This window comes from Zonotrichia leucophrys, chromosome 3 (assembly GCF_028769735.1).
Source record: "Zonotrichia leucophrys gambelii isolate GWCS_2022_RI chromosome 3, RI_Zleu_2.0, whole genome shotgun sequence".
NCBI classification, from domain to species: domain Eukaryota; kingdom Metazoa; phylum Chordata; class Aves; order Passeriformes; family Passerellidae; genus Zonotrichia; species Zonotrichia leucophrys.
In genome coordinates this window covers 27,323,199-27,343,260 of record NC_088172.1, presented here as the reverse complement: position 1 = coordinate 27,343,260, position 20,062 = coordinate 27,323,199, and the positions used below count along the sequence as shown (strand labels likewise).

General features: G+C 35.7%; 1 protein-coding gene across 3 annotated transcripts in view; it reads left to right on the top strand.

The window, feature by feature from the left end:
- KIDINS220 (kinase D interacting substrate 220) overlaps positions 1-19,476 on the top strand; it is a 75,143-nt gene extending 55,667 nt beyond the window's left edge. The window contains exons 24-30 of one of the 3 annotated variants that reach the window (XM_064707683.1): positions 498-724; positions 4,827-4,937; positions 5,803-5,859; positions 12,118-12,258; positions 14,034-14,132; positions 14,986-15,234; positions 17,095-19,476. In XM_064707683.1, coding sequence (XP_064563753.1) covers positions 498-724; positions 4,827-4,937; positions 5,803-5,859; positions 12,118-12,258; positions 14,034-14,132; positions 14,986-15,234; positions 17,095-18,363 — 2,153 coding nt within the window. In that variant the 3' untranslated portion in view covers positions 18,364-19,476. The remainder of the gene's footprint in view (positions 1-497; positions 725-4,826; positions 4,938-5,802; positions 5,860-12,117; positions 12,259-14,033; positions 14,133-14,985; positions 15,235-17,094) is intronic. The other 2 variants (XM_064707684.1, XM_064707685.1) reach the window with 2 other exon arrangements.
- Positions 19,477-20,062: the final 586 nt, after the last annotated feature.

Genomic DNA, 20,062 nt, shown 5'->3' with positions numbered 1-20,062 from the left:
CTTCCTGTACCCTGGGCACTCAAACTACCTTGTCACACTCCCTGGGCTGAGGCTTGTTGGGCACCTCTTTTTCTTTGTCAATTCTCAGGTCTCTGTAGCACCTGCTGTGAGAGCACTGACAGCCCCTGGTGGATCAGAAGAGGTCCCTGTGTGCTGGGATTTTTCACTCTGCCATGGTACAGACCAGCCTTGGAGCAGCTTCTCTTGGAGAGTGACTGTTAGGTTCCTTTATGCCACATTTTAAAAGAATCTAAATGTTTAGAGATATTTAATGTGTGATAAACCATCCTACCTTTCCTAAAGGCTCCTGTGTAGATGTGATCATCAAGAGAAATCAACCAAATCCAGCTGAAATTTGACCTTCTTGATGTTCTATTTGATGAGCTCTGATTGGAGTTAGATATACAAAACTGTACTGTATTGAAATGGCAAACAAATTAAAACTTTTCCAAATACTTCAGGCAAAATCATATTCTTGTTACCAATTTATTTTCCAGATGTTCGTGCTGCAAGAGATCAGATGAATATTGGAGGACTTCCTTACCCCACCTTGCCTTTACATGAGGCACCTGCTAGAGGAACATCTGTCTTCAGTCAGCCTTCCTCAGCTTGTTCTTCTACAACCTCTTTCAATGGGCCTTTCAACAGCGGAGTTTTGTCCCCCCAGCCTCACAGCAGTTACTATAGTGGTATGACAGGACCTCAGCATCCCTTTTACAATCGGGTAAATAATCGAGATCCAATTAACATTCTTCTGATTTAGTCTGGTAATACTGCAGATGTCATCTATTAAATATTAAAATACCCATGCAAGTTTTATTTAGGAGTGGAAAAAAGTCCAAAAGCTGACAAATTTTGCAGTAATGTTCAGTAACTGTTGTTTGGGGAAGAAACATGGTAAATGGCATCAGAAAAACAAATTACAAAGGAAAAAAATAATTTTGAGACACTGCTCATTTGTAGGATATTGCAGGGCTTTTTGGGTTGCTGATTTTTTGTTTGTTTTTGTTTTGTTGGGGGGGGGGTTGTTGGCTTGGGATGGGGGTAAATTGTGCTCAGTTTTTCTCATGCTCACAGACAGTGGAAAGGATCCCATCTTTTTTTTGTTGCTTTTGTTAAAACATACACAAACTCAAGTGGGGAGATAGATTATAAGAATGTATGTCTGTCTTCCCTTCTGTCTCTTTTTAAAGTTATTCCTATCTTTTCCCTGAGCTGGTGTTGTACTAGTTTAAAGGAATTTACATGAATTGCATAAAACATACCTCTTTGACCTATTTGTGGGCCTCATAAAACCTAGTCCTGAGAATGGCTCATGTGAAAATTGAATTAAGTGCTTTACTGTGTAGTTGAAGAGTGTTTAAACTTTCTGGTTTTGTGGGATGTGTTCAGTATTTTAAACTTTATTTTTTACTTTTTTTTCTGTAGCACTGTCATGAAAAAAAACACAGAGAGCTGATAAAAGTCATAGTGTACTTCTATATACAGGAGATAGCCTCAACATTAAGTAGATTTGACTGTAGCCTATTAAGGTGAAAAGTAAATTGAATTATTCATAAATCAGTCTTTGTTAACCAAGGCAAAAAAAGTATATGTAGGCCAGAACTTTTTAAGTTATCTATTCTAAAATGATTCTTATATACCTTCAAGGCAGTGACAGTATGCTGTTTTGTTGAAAATAACGTAAAATAACATATATTTTGGAGTAGTCCAACACTGATAAATGTTGACACATGAATATTTGTGTTGATACTAACTCAGCTTAGTCCAAGTAGCTGTTTTGTTGGAAGCCCTGTTTTTGTGTCTGTTTTACCCTGTTTTGTGTTACTGTACATGACAAGGTTTAAAGTCAGGGATGATAAGCTGTTGAAACCTGTATGGGGGTTTTTGGCTCCAATAAGGATTAGAGAAATAATTATTGGTGAGTCATAAGCTGTTCTTACAAAGAGTTTATTATTTGTTCATTTGTGTTAGGGCTTACAGATGTGCTTACTTTTTTGCCTGCTGAAGACTAGAATACTTCAGTTTTGGCTTTTCTCACAGGAATTTTATACTACCCTTCTAAAATATAATTGTTTTTAGTGTGTCACTTAATGAATATTGTCAGAGAACTGTATTCATTACTCTGGACTCCTAAAGGTACTGTCATGAGCACCACATACTGAGATGAGTGATGAGAACCTTTTAAAAGTAGAAAATTCATCCTGAAAAACTGTTTCCTTCAGCATTTTCAGTCATATTTAATTTCTTAGGTTTTTGTAAATATGGTGTTTAAAAAAATGAATAGCAACTCCCCAGTAGAAGTTTCTGAGAGAGGTCTTGGATACTGAGAGAAGTATGACACAACACAGTGGATTCAAATACTTCTGTGGAAAGGGCTGGATTTTATTCAAAACCACCCTCAGATCTGGGGATATGTGCCCTAACCATTAAACGGTTCCTGTCCTATTGTCTTTAAGCATTAATTTATGCTTAAGAAAAACCTCCTCCAGCTGTTGGGGAAAAGACTTTATTTTTAGAAAATACGGGGTTTTTTACTATGTATGTTTCTTCTTTTTTCTTTAGATTCTCCTATGTTATGGACCTGGAACTTCCAGTGATGTAATCTGTTGATTTTTTGGTTTAAAACCCAGTTCTCCCTCCAGTTAGCTGTAAAGGGAAGATTATGGTCCCATTTAGAAGCTCTTCAATTTAGCACTCTGGCTCTCTTATGGGGCTAAGCTGGATGTGTACTGTTTATCACTGTCTAGTGGCCTGGCTGAAAGCTGAATTCAAGTTCAGCTTCTCAAAATTGCTGCTCTCATGGATCATTGTTGAGATGATGTTTCTTCCAGGGAAGGTCAGAGCTGTAGGCAAGTCTAATTGGGATTTCCTGGGTGGGAGCAAGAAACTATGGTATGTGAACACTTTTTTTTGTCTTTTACAAAAGAGGAGACAATTCTTTGATATCTTGAACAAATGATGTTTTGTTACATTCATTAAGGTTTGTAGGCTGTCTGCAGACTTGAAGAGCAACTCTGCATTGTTTTATGCCCAATACATATTTATATTGATCTCATGTTTTCATGATGCCTGTATTGTACTTCAAAGAAGATTGATTCTGAAGTGCTTGGCCTGTAATGGAGAATTAATTCCACAATTGGGGAGCAGTGGAGTAGCTGAAATGGGCCCAGTGGTTGATTAGAAGTTGTGAGAGGATAGTGGGATAATTGTCTTAGTGGACAGGTTTTTTTTCCATTGCTTTGTAGTCTGATATCATGCAACCAGCAAGCTCCCTGTGTGTTGTAGAGAAGAGGCTCTGCAGTGAGAGCTGAATGCAGTTTGATCATAAAGCATTTCATGCTTGGGGGTTTTCCACATGGTTTAAGCTGTTAGTGGAAAACTGAGGCATTAAATGTTTCTGTGGTATTTTCTGGAAATTAATCTCTTCCAAAAAAAGAGTTTGTATTGTTTGTAGAATGTGCCTTATGACAGTGGAATAGTTTTAATTCAGTGAACTTTCCTGCATCATTCTGTACTAGCTAAAACAAGTGGAGGCAAAGACTAGGTAACCAAACTTCCCCAATTAGACTGATGGTTACAATGGATATTGTGTAACTTCATATGTTGGAAAAGCATATGAAATTTTTGTGGTAATTATGTGAAAGTGCTCAGAATCTACCTCTAGCAGCTAAGAATATGGAACCATTTTTATTTTCCATAAAGTGCTTGAAGTTGTAGCATATGCTGTCTACATAAATGATATACTCAGAAATTAAACTTGAATTTCTCAGTTCATTTAGAGCTGCTTCTGAATACAGAAGTTTTTAAGTCCTTATTGGCAAATCTAAGGTGGAATATTTCCACAAATTTCACTCCTTCCTCATAGATTCTCCCTTTAGTCATGGAATTATTTACTCTATACTGAATTTAGTGATGTAGACTAATCAGAATCTTGTCATGTGCAGAAACACAAATCAGATAATATGTTCTCTTGTGAAGTATCTGGATAATACAATTTTGAAAATGCTACACATAGAAACATCAAAAATCAGTAATACAGCCATTGTTTTGAGACTTTTTTAAAGGTTTTTATGGTGTTTTGTTGGTTTTTAGATTTTGGTTTTTTTGGGGGGAGGAGTTTTATTAAGAATTGGGCGATGAGTTGAAAGCAATGAGTGCTGTAATTCTGCTTTCCCTAACGTCTAAATTAACACTGTCCCTTAAAATGCAATTTGTATTGAACAACATGCATTAATGTATTTCCAGCAAAACAAAACTCCAGTACTGTCTGCTCTAAGCATCTGTTCATATGTTTATAAAATCTAGTGTTTGTGGAAGCCCCCAGGTTGGGTGCCACAAATATGGGAAGTTCTAGTGGTGGATGCTCTTAGTATCACACTTCTTGTTTATTTGGTTCAATTGTCTTGAATATTACAAATGACTCAAAGTTTTACTGAGCACCTGAGAAGGTCGGAAAGTAAAATTGTCAGAATTATTGCTAAATTATCCTTTTCCCATATTGAAAGCAGATTTTAGAGAGTAGCTACCAAAACCATTCTGTCTCTATTCCTCCAGAAAATTATACCAGAGCACCCATCGGCTTGGAGGGAAAAAAAAGGGGTCATTTGCTGAGTGATTTTGAAGAATTCACTCCAGAGCTTTTGATTGAATTCTGTTCAGTGGTTCAATGCAAAAGTAAAGAAAGCTATTAGTAATTGCTCTTTTTTACTTTATGAAACTCAGCTAGAGGATGTGTTTTGTTGTAATGATTTTTATTTTATTATTACATTTTGATTTGTGTAATTGTTTGTCCCTTTTTTGTTACACCTTTTTTTTTTCCATAGCCATTCTTTGCCCCATATCTTTATATGCCAAGGTATTACCCTGGCAGTTCTCATCTCATCTCACGTCCACCACTAAAAACGAGTTTGTCCAGAGATCAGAACAATGGCCTAGTAAGTATTTTGAAGGGTAATTCAAATACTAACCTAGACAATAAATATAGTGAGTAATGAAATTGAAGGTTATTAATGATGGTTCTCTCTTAGACAAGTATAAGCTTTATATTTATTATATATATTTTAAACAAAGGTGTTACTAACATGTAATGTAAATGTATTTTGTTTTAACTTTAGAAATTTCTTACAGAGGAAAACCAATTCCAGCATCCATGTATAAAGATTAGAAAAGAATGACCTTTGATACTGGCAAAAATATATTAATGAAAATGCCAACTGTACTATAGTACCAAAACAGATGTAGTGATAGAAGACTACTTGTAAATTTATATTCAATTTTTTTAATAATGTATCACAAATTCTTTGTACCCGGAGAAGATAAAATTATATCCTTTAATGTTGTAAAGAGTGCTAGAAACTGGAAGATCACATTTAAATGTTAAAAGAAATATATATAAGTAAAGCAAAATACATTTTATCTGAAGTGTTTTTGAAGTACATATAATCCAATTTTACCCATTAGAAGGGCAAAATTAGCAGACTTTTCTAGTTTCCTATAGAATAATAAATTTCCTGTTTAACAGTATTTATTTTACTGACAGATGGCTGTTCAAATGGAATGATGTACTGAGGAAAGATAAAAAAGTAAAAGCCTCACTTGTTGGTTGCTTTAATTCTAGGGTACTTATACAATGAGCAAGGCTGTTAAAAGGTGGTAAAAGCTTTAATCACTTAAAGAAAACAAATGTGTTTCTCTTGAATTATGTATTATTGTGAGATCAGTCTCATTCACTGTTTACTTCATAATTTTTGTTGAGCCCTTGATCATTTTACCCAAACCATAATATTTTGTTGTTGTTAGGATGTTATCAAGGAGGATGCTGATGAGGGGCTTCCTTCACCCACAGACCCCTCAATGGTAAACGAGTAGTCATGTGGTGTGGAAATTTTAGCATCTCATTGCTTTTTCAGCAGTAATGAGTCTGCATTAATCATAACTGCAGTTCACTAACACTGCATCAGTGGCTTTGGTGGGCAAATAGAGTAGTTGAAAACTAATGTAGTTCGTGAATGAATTTAAAAGCTAATATTTCACTTGCAAGACGTACTCTGTTTTCCCCTGTAGTTTTCCCCTTGCCTTTCTCAGTATCTGTGGTGAGCTTTGAGTCAAGTGTCGTGGTAGCTGAGCAGAGTGTAGAATGACAGCTGGTCATTCAGTGCTTAAGTTATAGAAGTAATTGTGTTTTTCTGCTTCAGTCAACTCTCTTTCCCAAACCTACTTCTTTAGTTGGTGACATAAAGCTATTGCAGGTAATACAGTATAAGGCAGCTTTGATAGAAATAGAAAAATAAAATATTGCTGGTCATAACTTATTCATGAGTCAGAATGTTAACAGTTACCTTTTCTGTGACTTGTTTTGTTTTATCCTAAGTATTCATACTTAGGATGTCATTTTTATGGTATGTGTTTTAACTCTAATTATGGTAATCGTGTTTTATACCAAAACAAAGAGTTTAATGTGACTGTCATGATTCTCTTAATATTTGCTGCCAATAGTTGTTGGCAAAAGTTATAGTTTGATTGCATTTACTTTTTCTTTTTGTAAATAATTGCAAAAATGTCTTTCTGCTGTTGTGCAATGAAAAAACAATCAAATCCCACACAGATTCCAAACTCTGTTTAACTGTACATAACTTTCACTGAGAAACCACATATGTGCAGTGCAATGGAAAAGGTATGCTAAGTTTCTCTCTCCTAAGTCATTTTTTACTTTGTGTGAAGGGATGACTGTGGAGTAATTTTTCCTTTTGAAATGCCATCCTTGTGTTTGATTCCTTATCTCATTATCCCATTCTTTTCCCAGACCTTTGAGACTTGCCAGTGCAAGGAAAATTATGGACTTGCTCAAAAGTATTAGCATGATGGCTGAGGACTGTGTGTCTCTGTGAGTGTGACAAGGCACACAAGCCTGGAAAAGGAGGATTTAGTCTTGGAGCAGAATAGTGAATGAGTTCCAGCAGCAGAATTGGAACTGAGTGCCTCTTCTGCTTGCTGCTCAGTGTTTATCTTAATGCACATTTAGGTGCAGCTTCAAACAGCAGTTTAAAAGACTCCTGTAAGTAATCTATTGCCTCTAAGTAAGAAAATACAGGAATTAAAACATTAAAAAGAAACTTTCTTTGAGATAATGATAATGGAAGATTTTGTTAGATCTGTTTTTTTAATTTAACTTATACTGATGTGAATCTCTAATGCAGCATATCAGATCACATACTTTTCTAAGACTTAGCACTATTTAACCTATGGTGTAAATCTAAAACTTGGGATTTTTTTAAAGTCTCTTGGGAAGTTGACAAGAAGGTTGTTAGTCAGGATAAGATATGCGATGTATTTTCAGGGTTTCATCTACTCTAAATCCACTTCTTTTGTCAACTTTATTGAATTTTCCATGAAAGGAAACAATATTATGTTTGTGTTATGTGCTACAATTATCTGTAGATGATGGGTACAATAATTTCATCCAGCTATTTAGGTAGCTCTTAATTGATGGGTCGTTGCTACTGTATAAGTGATCCAACTTATTAAATGGTTTGGTGCACGCAAAGTAATTAAATAAATGAAAAAAAAACCTGCACAAAGTAGTTAATGAACACCAAGATGTGTAATTGGTTTGGTGATTGAAAACAAGAGGAGCATGTAGAATCAAAATTGTCTTTCATGCTAAACTGGCAAGGAGCCAGAAATGTTGCAACTCCTGTGTAAAATAGAGAATAATCATTGTTTTGAATGTTTGAGTCATAACAGGGTGAAAAAACAGGATTACTCAGGAGTATAATTTTTTTCACACACATCATAATTTCTGCTTATTGCATGAGTTGACAGAGCTGTGTAGAGGCTGTTATGTGATCTAGTTATGGGTCTGGTGTTGTCAGTCTGATGCTGGAGTGAGCAAATCCTGAAATTCCAGACCACCATCATTAGTCTCATAATATCTGTGGAAGTTCAGGTTAGCTTAGTAAAAATCAGGAATATTTTGAGTATAGTCATCCTGTATCAAGCATTTTACTTTAGCCACCTTCCATACTTAGATTCTGTTGCTGATGATAAAACTTGTCTGTCTCAGACCATAGTTTACCGTTCTTTGCTGAATGGATCAAAACATAGATGTCAAACTGGTGAGTTGACCAAATACCATCTATTTAGTTGTATCAGCATGAAGGTGCATTGTAAATTTTAAGTTATCAGCTTGAACCACTAATGAAAATAGTCTTAAGATACCAGCCTTTGACATCTGTGATGGAGACAAACATGCATTTCTGCTGGTTTTACTGTACAGATGCTTATTTTTTAATAACTGCAAAAATTTCTAGAATGCCCTTTTGAAGAGTTTATAAGTGGATTGCAGTGTTACCAGTCATGGAATGGTAACATGGAATGGTTCACAGAATCCCCTTTTGTGTTAGAAATCAAACTAGCATTAGCAGTGCTTATCTGCCATAAACTTGATTTTGTGCTTTAATTTGCATTGTTGATTTTGACTTCTTAGGAAGTAGCTTGTTCCAATATGATTACTTTGTTTAAATACATTTTTTCATACTGCACTGAATATATAATCCATAAGATGTAATATTATGTGTGCTTTGAATGAGGACTAACGTGGCTCAGAGCATGTAGTATAGATAAACATAGAGTACTTCTTAAGTACTTTTCAGAAGTTTGAGCATGAATGGAAATGTATGGCATGGGAGTTTTCTTACAGATTTTCCAGTGCTTTTGTGTAGCATTTTTGTGCTTTGAATATTTGTGCTTATAAGAAATAACTTTTCTATTCTGTGGGTGGTGCTGGTTTGTTTTTGGGGCTTTTTTGGGCGGGTGGGGGTGAGGGATGTTGGCAGATTTGATTAGATAGAAGTTTGAAAAGTTATTTGAGGTACACTGGTAGTATAATGGGATCTTGAGATGGCAGGAGAATGTTTCATTAAAAGGAGGATTTTCTGTCAAAAACAATCTAAACCTTTATGAAAAACAGAATATAGCAAGTGGTTTTTTTACAAATGCAAAACAGAATTGTCTGCTCATGAAAATAGTATTTGTATAGCATATCCTAAATGTATATTTTTAAGACCTATTTTAAAAGTTTCATCACATTATGAAAATATCCTGTGTCTATCCTGATTTCCTGTTTACTTCAAAGCATGTTCTCTGTATGTTTGACCTTTGTGATATCACTTTAAGCTGTTGTTTCTTTTAATTCTGTTTTGTTCTTTTCTCAAAGCTGTGTAAGTCTGAGTTAAACAAAAACAGACAGGTACAGCCAATTCCTGTGAATTCTCATTCACTTGTTTCAGAGTCATTCCAGAAGCTATCATACTGGTGCTTCATGCTGGGCTGTCTGTAAACTAATGCTCATTACTAGCCTTGAGGTTTGTTTTGACAAGCTGCTTTTAGCTTTTGCATGGCAAATACTTTTCAGACTAATGTTCTCTAAGCATCTCTAACAAAACCACTAAGGCTGAAAAATGTGTCAGTTTAAGTACAGTTTTAATTCACTTACATGATGACAATATCCCTAAAGCTATTACATTACTTATTCTTCAGAGAGTGCTTTTCATAAAGAATGATTTGGATTAATGTGCATCTATTTCAAACAGTTCACACTTTAACAAAAATAGTCTAAATATTTCAGCTTTTATGTATCTTTTTTATACACTGAAAGCAAAGTTTCTAAACTAGGTCTTAATGCATGCAGAAAGAATTGCTTGTCCTTGATTGTTAGAAAAATATTTTGATCTGAACGAGAATCTGTTAAATTAGATGTGTGTAAAACTTTTCTTCATTTATTTCTGGGTATATCTTAGATAATGTGTTTGATAGATTCTGAGAACAAAGGCAGTTGCTAACACATGTTGCTTAGGGACCATTTATTTTATTGGTGCCTCAAAGTAATTTTGGCTATAACAGTTTCTTTTGTTTTAATTGATAAGCCTTCTTTCAAAAAATAATTAAGATTTGAATTAACTTAGTATCTTGTCTTTGTTGATGTATTATCTAACTCATGCCAATAGTAAATAGTGTGTTTATGAGGAAATAATGGATCACAGGCTGGTATTCTGAAGAAAAACCCACAGTGATCTCTTAAAGAGGAAAATTAAAGATTTATAAAAGAGATATATGATAAATAGATTATGGATGAAGCTTCATTCTGTCATTTTCATCATTTTGATGATTGGCTTATATCCTCGACATGATACAGATTTTAGATGTGCTAAAAATCATACTAAATTAAGATCTAAAATTTGTCCTTTAGACATTGCAGTATATGAAATGTAGCTGGCATGTTCTCTAAAGGAGTACCAAGCCCTAGTTTAAAGTGAAGAGTGCCTAGAGTGAAGTGGAAGTAAAATGTTTAATTTTTCTGGAGTAATTTAGGTAGATTGCCTTCCCAGAAAATGGGATATATCCTTTGTTTGTTTATTATCCAATTGACATGACATAAAAAAAATTAGGAATGGTTAAAGGAACAAAGATTGGTGCCCCAGCTATTTCCAGGCAAGTGTGTGAGCTGCCAGGCTCAAATTCCCTACAACCCCCAGTAGTGTTCCCAAATGAAGCTGATAGTTACACACTTTAAAGTCCATTTCAAGGACATCTGGTGGAGAACTTTAGGGGAATTACATGTAATATTACCTAAACTTTGAAACTCAGAGTAGCTAGGAGTGTGCCTAGCTCCCCAGATCAGGATATCTTTGATAACAGTAAGTCAGAACTCTGAGGTAGTAGATAATGGGGTTTTGGATTGCTGCCTTGGAATTACTAGTTGAATAAATTCTTTGTAAATATCCTGGTTTAGATAATTCAGATAAGGTTAATGGCATTCTCTGTGATAACTCTTGGTTTTCACAGGGATGGAGATTTAGTAATTTAGTAAATTATCTAGTAATTTATCTAGTATTTATATTAATTCTGAAAGATTAAACATCTTCCAATAATTAAATAAAAATGGGAGACAATATTACAACTCCAAAATCAGTCTTCATTGGTGATTTGAGGAATGTAATAAAACTTAATTAACTGGATAGTCAAAATGCACTTTTACATCCCAGGGCTTGTGCACGTGGTGGTGACCTCTGAAGCTTAGAAGCTCTTTTGCATCCTCCCAAAATGAGCTGTTTGATGCACAGTCTACAATGCTGCACCCAAATTTTAGTTTTAAGAAAAAAGGGAAGGTGCAACCTCCCTCACAAGTGGAGAGCATACAAATATTTTTAACTGCTAGAACTGATTCTGATTTTGCTTTCTGAAATCTGGAATCACTAGTGTAACTGCATGGGTTCCCATCCAGGGGGAATGTGGTTTTTTTTAAAGAACATACTGCCCTAATATACTGTCTACCTGCAGATGCATTTGTTTTAGTTTTCCACCCTTCCTTTGAAATTCCCAAAGGTAGCAACATTAACAGGACAACTCTTGTGTTACAGAGCTGAATAATTAGAAATAATTTCTACCTGAATCTTTCTGAAGTTTGGGGTACATGAAGCATCCTCATAGTAACTTGTAGGGCATTTGCAGTGCTGCTGTTTCAGTACTGTGGTGCACAGCCCCTTGGCTGATCTTGCATAAATAGAGCTGAAGGAACCTCTGGAAAATAAACAGATATTGTTAAAATTAATCCAAGTAGTTGAGGAGTTACCTTTGTTTTGAACGTCTTTGAGTTTTAGGTCATCTTTGTCTGATAATAAACCAGGAGATTTTAAGACAGAAAAATCTAAGTTGTATCTGCATTATTTGAGAAAAAACCCCCAAACATCCCAAAACCAAAGTAACTGCTAAAGTTAGGAGAAAATTTGTGAGTGAAACTGCATTGTAAATTGATTAACCTGTACTTAATATTTCTGATTTTTATGGTTTTTTTACTTGAAATTATGTAAGAGGGTTATTTTGTCACAAAGGCAGGACTCAAGGTGCTGGTTTTTTTCTCTTATAAATACATATAATGAATGTTTCCCAATATATAGATATTCTGATAATAATTAAAAATGCCTATGCATTCTTATTCTCATATCTTGATTTTAAAATATAGTTGAACACAGCTTGATTTGTGTTAGTGTGTATTGTGAATTTCTGGGTGTACTGAGTACTGGAACAAGTCTTATGTGCATGTTTTCTCACTTACAGGGAGCAGGCAGCGGGTCAGCCACAGGAGCATCCCATGTATCTCTGAGCACAATGAGTGTGGAAGCTGTGTGTGAGAAGCTAAAGCAGATAGATGGTCTGGACCAGAGCATGCTACCTCAGTACTCTTCAACTATAAAAAAGGTATCAGCTGAATTTCATTTATGTGCTTAGTTCCTAAACATGGAAGAGGACACAAGAAGAAGAAAATATTTAGTTACCTCTTTTCTTGAAAATGTTTATTAAAAACATCAGATGTTAAAATAACATCCTAAGTTCTGTGCATGACAAGTTTGGAGGACATTTTAATACAAGCATTCATTTTTCAGAGAAAACGCTCTGTTGAAAAGGACAAACACTCAGAACTATAAATGCTGATGAGACTAGTTATTCTGAGAAAAGAAGCAGGAAAAATGTTTTCAAAATTGCCATATGTAATGAAAAAATAAAAAGGGTTGCAAAGGTCTTCTATATCTAGGTAGCAGTATCCCTTACTTTTTTCTCTGTGAAAAATTGGCACATCTCTCCTGTTGTAAATGAGTGGTGAAGATGGTTCATTTCTTTATCACAGTCCACATCTATTTGTTTCAGAAAGAGATTACTGTATATTTTTCTGTCTTTCCTCTTTTCTGTGATAGATACATTAACACTGAATTGTTTTTTGCTCTTGAACTTTTTTTTTCACAATTCTGTGTGCTCTTTTTTACGAAAAACGGAAAAATATGAAGGTTGTCATTAGTGGATTTATTGAGCTCGCTTTGTCCTGGAACCTATCGTACCTTAATATGGAAGAATTTGATTCAAGGATTAAGAGACAGGTTTTTCATAGGAAGCTTCAGCAGAGTTACTCAAAACAAGAAACAGGATGCTAGATTGCAGGTCATTAACTAAAGCTGCAAAAAATTTTAGTTGCTTCCTTTGCTCCAGACTGAAAGAAGGATGTGCTCATCAGTTGTCCCTAAAGAGATTCCTCTTATTTATATTCTTGCATTGTAAGAATTACAAGGGATATCATGCAAAAAAGAAGGAAGAAAATGGCTCAGCCTGGTCTCTTTCCTGGTTTGACTAAGACCATCTGCTGGGATATGGGTACAAAACCATTGAGATCCCTCAGTATAAGCAGAGCTCTCAACTTAGGTCTTCCATTTCCTGGCTGCTCTCCTAAGACATGGTTTTACATTCTGTCCATGCACTGATATATGGTATAAAGATAAATACCTCTCGTTGTTATGTAATGAAAATGGTTCTGTGTTGAATTTGGTGCTTTTGGAAGTTAAGCACTATATAAACATGCCAAATATAAGGAATACAGATCTTGTTTAAGCACTTCTGTGTTGATCTCTGATTGATGATGAGCAGTAGAAAGATATGTAATCTTCTATCCCTGGGAATTTCTGATGATGGAAGGAATGTAAGCCTGTTTCATGCAGAGAGGGAACTTAATGGAGGCAGTACTTGATCTCAGATGCCTGAAGCCAGAGGTCAGATGCTGCCTGGGACTTCATTGTCTCATTATCTTCAAATGCTTAGGTGTCTGCAGTCCATTTCTGTTCTGAGTTGGAGAAATATAAGCAGATCAGTGTGGCTTATTGTCCCTGAAATTTTCCACCACTTACATGTTATTTCCTCATGTCTATATATAGGACACCATCATATTGCCTTTTTTATACACATTTTTAATGGATTTAATATTTCCATTTTTTTCCATGATACATAGGTGTTTCTTGTCCATCAGCAATTATCACTAAATATACTTGTATAAAAACGTATGGTTTTATGTAGAATTGGACTTAATAGTGACTTTGGGAAATTTCACTAGTAGTCTGCATCCAGCTTTACCTCTCCTTTTTTTTAGTCTGTTGCTGCTGTGCCATAATTCTTGTATCCATAATTTACATTGTTTAGTTGTAATTTTTTAGGCAAATATAAATGGTCGTGTCTTGGCTCAGTGCAACATTGATGAACTGAAAAAAGAAATGAATATGAATTTTGGTGACTGGCACCTGTTCAGGAGCATGGTAAGACTTTCTGTTCAGTGTTCAGGTCATCATAAATTAGTCTTTTTTAATATGAGTCTTTCTTTCTTCTGATTGCTTCCTTATTGTCATCATGTTTAAGTTTGTAAGTATTGACTTAAAGCATGAATGCATCTGCTATTTTGTTACTTTGTCTTAAGCACTAATGAGTAACTGTTTGCCTATGAATTTGCATCTTATTGATTGTGAACTCTGAAGTTTTTTACCTCTTTTTTTGTGGGATCTTTTTTTTCCTGTGTGGGTTCCCTTTTTGAAATTTGCTTATTTTAATGAAATGGCCAGAACTCTAACTCTTTTTTAAATCTCTGTCCCACTGTTGAAGTTAGTCAGGGAATTCAAAGTATATGTAATAATAAGTGCAAGGAATTGGGCAGGCAGGCTGTTACAGTGAGGGTTATGCATCACAGAGAACTGAGTTTTCTCTTAAGTATTTTTAGACTACTTCCAGTTTTCTTTCTTGAAATAACAGTGTGTCTCTCAACTGTAAGTCAGTCTTGAAAACATCAAGAATTACATGATGAGATTTATTGTTAGATATGAAGTGTTTGGTTTTGCTTTAAAATTTGTAATTTATCACTTAGTAGTTTTACAAGAATTTAAGTATTTTTGTGGTATGTGGGTTCTCTCAAGGGTTTGAGCAGCAATAAGAATAATTTGCAAATACAAAAGAATTAGCAAGTGATTTTTCAACTTTTTGTAGTCAAAACTTCATATACAGGTACACATTTGCAGCTGTGAATTCCTCATTCCTATTTTTAATGGAATTCTTGTTTATCGGTTTTGAGAACTTCTATTTATGCAATTCCATTTAAACTGTCTCTCTTTGCACATTAAGATACTTGAAATGAGAACTGCAGAAAATCAGGCTGCTCAGGAAGACCCTCGTGGCGCAGCGGAGCACGGTACAGCTGCGATTCCTCACAGTGACCTCACTCGCCGCCCTGGCCACAGCACCGAGCTGCCTCACACCGAGCTGACAGGGCTTGCTGGCCAAGCTCCCTACACACTGAACTTCAGCTTTGAAGAACTCAACACAATTGGTCTTGATGAAGCTCCTCCACGCCACAGTAATTTAAGTTGGCAGGTATTTAATAGAGAAATGTATTCTGCTTGCTCACCTGTATGGAAAAGAGGTTTTTTCCAGTCTTAGACAAGTCAAGAAATAAGTCTCTAGGATAGTTCAGATGCTTTCAGTTCTCAGTCTAGGTAAAGCCTAGTGCTGCAGAGATGTAAACTCTAACCATACTCTGAGTTGAAGTCTTTAATTTTTGCCATCTGAAAAGTACTCATCTGTTCCAGTAATCACTCTTCATGACAAACAACCTAAAGCTATCATGCCTTTCTCATCTAGCCTAGGGTGGTGTCTTCCAAGGCTTCTGATTTTTGTATTATTCAGGCTTTGTGTATTAAATATTTTAGGTATGTGCTAACCAGACATTAGCCCATTCAACAAATGCATTTGTTAGGTTTTTGAAAATAGACAGTGCTCCATGACATCAGAACCTTGTCCTTACAATGCATAACCTGTTCATATACTCCAGAACTGACATCCTTCTCCAGCTGTGGTTTCTGCCATAGGCTGTGGTCAGTTTTCTTCTGTATCTTATGAGCCCATGTCAAGTGTTGGGTTTTTATTTGTCTATCCTTAAGAAATAAGACTAATCAGTTGGTGGCTAAGTAGTGGTTAGAATTAAAAACAAAAAGAAACAGCAAACCCAGAGGGGTGAACCCTTTTCATCTCTAAAAGTAAATGATAAAATCTTGAAGGTGCAACAAAATAAAAAGACACCCCAAATTCCTAACCATAGGTGATACTTTCAGTAATCCACATTGTGAAAGTGGGTTTGGGGTATATATCCCAGAGATAGATTTCTGTCCCAGATACTTCTGAGTGTGTGCATGCATGCCTGTGTTTGTTTGTAGGATACCAATTGCCCTTGCTACCTATTTCCATGGAGTATCAATGTATGTTTTTTCTAGACCAAAGTGGCATTACAACATTTGATGTATTTGAATAAACAGTGCTTCTGATGCCTGTATAATTATCTAAAGTTGAATCAAAGGAATGAGAAGGGTGGTTTGTCCTTAAGAAAACATTAAAATTCACCTGTTAGAATTTTTTAAGTCAACACTGACTTGTAGTTCAACTTTTCTGTTGTGGTGAGTTGGCCCTGGCAGGATGCCAGGTGCCCACCAAAATTCCTTTATCAGTGCCCTCCTCAGTTGGGCAGGGGAGAGGAAATATAATGGAAGGCTTGTGGGACAAGATAACTGCAGGGAGAGATCTCTCACTAGGGACCATCATTGGCAAAACAGACTGCACTTGGGGAAATTAGTTTTAATTTGTTACCAATGATATCAGAGTAGGGTAGTGAGAAATAAAACCAAATTCTAAAAGCAGACATGGGGGCAAAGAGGGTTATGTTTGTCAGAAAACTGATTTTTCTGAAAACAGATATGTGGAATTTTGCCAGGATATATTGAAGTATGTATGGTGGAGGTCTTTTAAATATGTTTTTGAGATTTGTTCAACATTTAGATGAATTTTTGCTGTCTTTCTAATATAAAATGCAAATTTTGTAAATGTATGAAATGTATTAGAAAAGCCCATCTTGACATACAAATTCAGTCTTTATAATTATACATTCAAGAGTTAGTCTCAAATACACTGGATGAAATGCTTATTTTGTGGAAATTACGGGAACCAAGAATAGGAATATTTTCTCGGTTTAGTTTGTGTGTGTGTTTCCATATATATGTTTATAGTAAGCATATTTAATTATAGTGTTTACAATTTCACTTGCATAATCTTATTTGCAGCAATGAAAAGAATAATTTAAGTACATATTTAATGCTCTGAGTTATTTCATGTAAGAAGATTGATAAAAGTAAAAATAGATGGTTCATTTAACTGTTACCTTTTTCTCTTCTTTTTTTTTTCCAGTCACAAACTCGTAGAACTCCAAGTCTTTCAAGTCTTAACTCTCAAGATTCTAGTATTGAAATATCAAAGCTTACAGACAAGGTGCAGGCAGAGTACAGAGATGCATATAGAGAGTATATTGCTCAAATGTCCCAGTTAGAAGGAGGTGCCAATTCTACCACAGTAAGTGGGAGGTCCTCCCCTCATAGCTCAAGTGCTTTCTACATGGGCCAGAGCACGTCAGGGGGCTCCCTGCACTCCAATGCAGAACAGGAAAAAGGAAAAGATGGTGAACAGAAACAGGATGATGGAAGAAAGTCCTTTTTGCTGAAGAGGAATGATGTTGATTACAGTACTTCAGGTGTTTCTACTAATGATGCATCTCCTTTGGATCCTATAACAGAAGAAGATGAAAAATCTGATCAGTCTGGTTCCAAGCTTTTGCCAGGAAAGAAGTCTTTGGAAAGAACAAGTATTTTCCAGGCTGCAGATTTAAAACTTAAGGGAGTTACTCTCCGGTATCAGAAACTTCCCAGTGATGAAGATGAGTCAGGAACTGAAGAATCAGATAATACTCCACTTCTTAAGGAAGGTAAAGATAAGAAAACAGATATCAAAATAGAGAAGCAGCCCAAATCTCCAGAACATGGGTCTGAACCTATTAGAACCTTCATCAAAGCAAAGGAGTATTTGACAGATGCCCTTCTGGATAAGAAAGATTCATCTGACTCTGGTGTAAGATCCAATGAAAGTTCTCCAAATCATTCCCTCCACAATGAAGGAGCAGATGATTCACAGCTTGAAAAGGCAAATCTCATTGAGCTTGAAGATGACAGTCACAGTGCAAAAAGAGGAATTCCACACAGCCTTAGTGGCCTTCAAGATCCAGCTGTGGTTCGCATGTCTATTTGCTCAGAAGATAAGAAAAGCCCTTCTGAAAGCAGCCTGATAGCAAGTAGCCCTGAAGAGAGCTGGCCAGCCTGCCAGAAAGTCTATAATTTAAACAGAACCCCTAGTACAGTCACCTTAAATAACAACAGTGCTCCAAGCAATCGAGCTAATCAAAATTTTGAAGAAATCCAAGGTATCAGAGATCCATCTCAAATTATCCTGCACCCTGGCTCGGGTTCCAATCCAACTGCAGTTCAGAATGAGAACCTGAAGACGGCTGCTCACAAGCGAGGCCAGCGTTCAAGTTACACCAGGCTTTCAAAAGATTCATCAGAGCTCCACACTGTTGCAGCCTCAGAGGGAGCTGGGTTTGGAGAAGAGAGAGAGAGTATCCTGTGAAAAGCAGCCAGGTTGAAAAGAGTATGCTCATGAATTGTAGCTTGGAATTCTTTGTCAGTCTGTGGTTACATTAATCTCTGTAGTTCAAGCTTTCAATATTGTAAAAGAAGGCCTAGATTATTTTCAGTCATTTTCTCTGAAAGGAGGAGTAATTTTTACCAGAAGCAAACTACTTCAGACCTTCCCCACATATAAAAGCAGTAGTTGTCAGCATGGAAAATCAGTTCTTTGTTAAAACACTGTGCAAAGGTTTGGTCGGGGGCAGATTTTACAGAAGTATGGTTTAATTATGAAAAGTACAATGTGAATTTGCTTTTCTCTTGGGATATGTATTACTTATCCCATCTAAACATTCCGTAAATTCTCCATATTTGCAAGTGAAGTTAATGCTGTCCATCCTTGCCATTTGATGTTCAAGATGCCAAAACATTGAATAGCACAACCTTACCAAACTTTGCATTAATTTATGAATTAATGTGTGCAACATAAAATATCTGTGTTGAAATTTTGTGTTAAGGTACTTGTTTGGCTATATGTATGCTTTTGCTCTCTGTATGTTCAGTAGTTACTGTTGGATTTGTGAACTTTGGGTAGAGTGGTGATAAGGTTTGTAAGGAATGTTGTCTTGATGTGTCACTGGAATTGGCAGTTATTTATAAAGTAATACCTTATCATTGACTTAGTGGATCCATTATTTATTATAGCTACAGTTTGCAGTCACTGAATAGATGGTCTCCGTAGGTGCAACCACCAGATTAAAATACTGTAAGGGTAAAGTATGAATATGATGTTTGAATTTATGAAGCATTTGTGGCTGTGTGTGGTTTTTCTTTGGTACAGTGTTTATCATTTGGTTATGGAAAGAAAAATAAGCTGTGTTTGCCATTTTAAAACTAGTGCATACCTTTTGGAATCTTGTCAAAGCTGTTCTCCAACATCTTTATTTCTGAAGTACAGTGTTTGAAGATTTTTTTAATCATCTAAGTAATGTACCTGAATGATGTTATAGCAAATACTTGTACTGTCCAGTGAAATCTGCATGGTTTTGAGGAAGAATTGTTCAAGGTAGAGTCTGCTGATAGAAAGAAAATAAAAAATAAATTGGCATGTTGGGCTTGTGTCCAAATTTCTTTTTATTTGCAGTACTTTGTTTCTTCATTTGATAAAAATGTTAAATCTGTGTTGTTATGGGTTAAAGTACTTCACAGATTCAATTCTTTAACATGCATTAAAACAATATACTTTTTAATATAATGCTAAGTAAGTATAGAAATACATTTCATAAATGAAATTGCCAAAGCAGACGTTTCTAAATTGAGTGCTGTGAGCTGCAGAGAAGGGGACATTTCTCACTAGTCCAGAGCAGTATTCCTGCTGTTTTGGCAGTCAGATGTGCTGGTAACTCTGCACAGCCTTGCTTGTATCCCAGTGCATCTCCAACCAGATGCTTCCCAAGGGACCTTGTGGACTTGGCCTTTGTTTTCCAAATCAAGAGGATGCATTTCTATGCCAGAGTCAACAGAAGTGTTTCTGCCTTTATCTAGGCTCTGTATTTTTTCAGTCCTTACAGGACTGGAGATGTGATCTGTACATTTCTGGATTTGGTTGGTATGTTATTTGGTTGAATTAAAATTTTCTCAGTGTTACAGAAGTACTGGAGACTTGTGTGCACTATTAGATTAATAGTTCAGCCAAAATG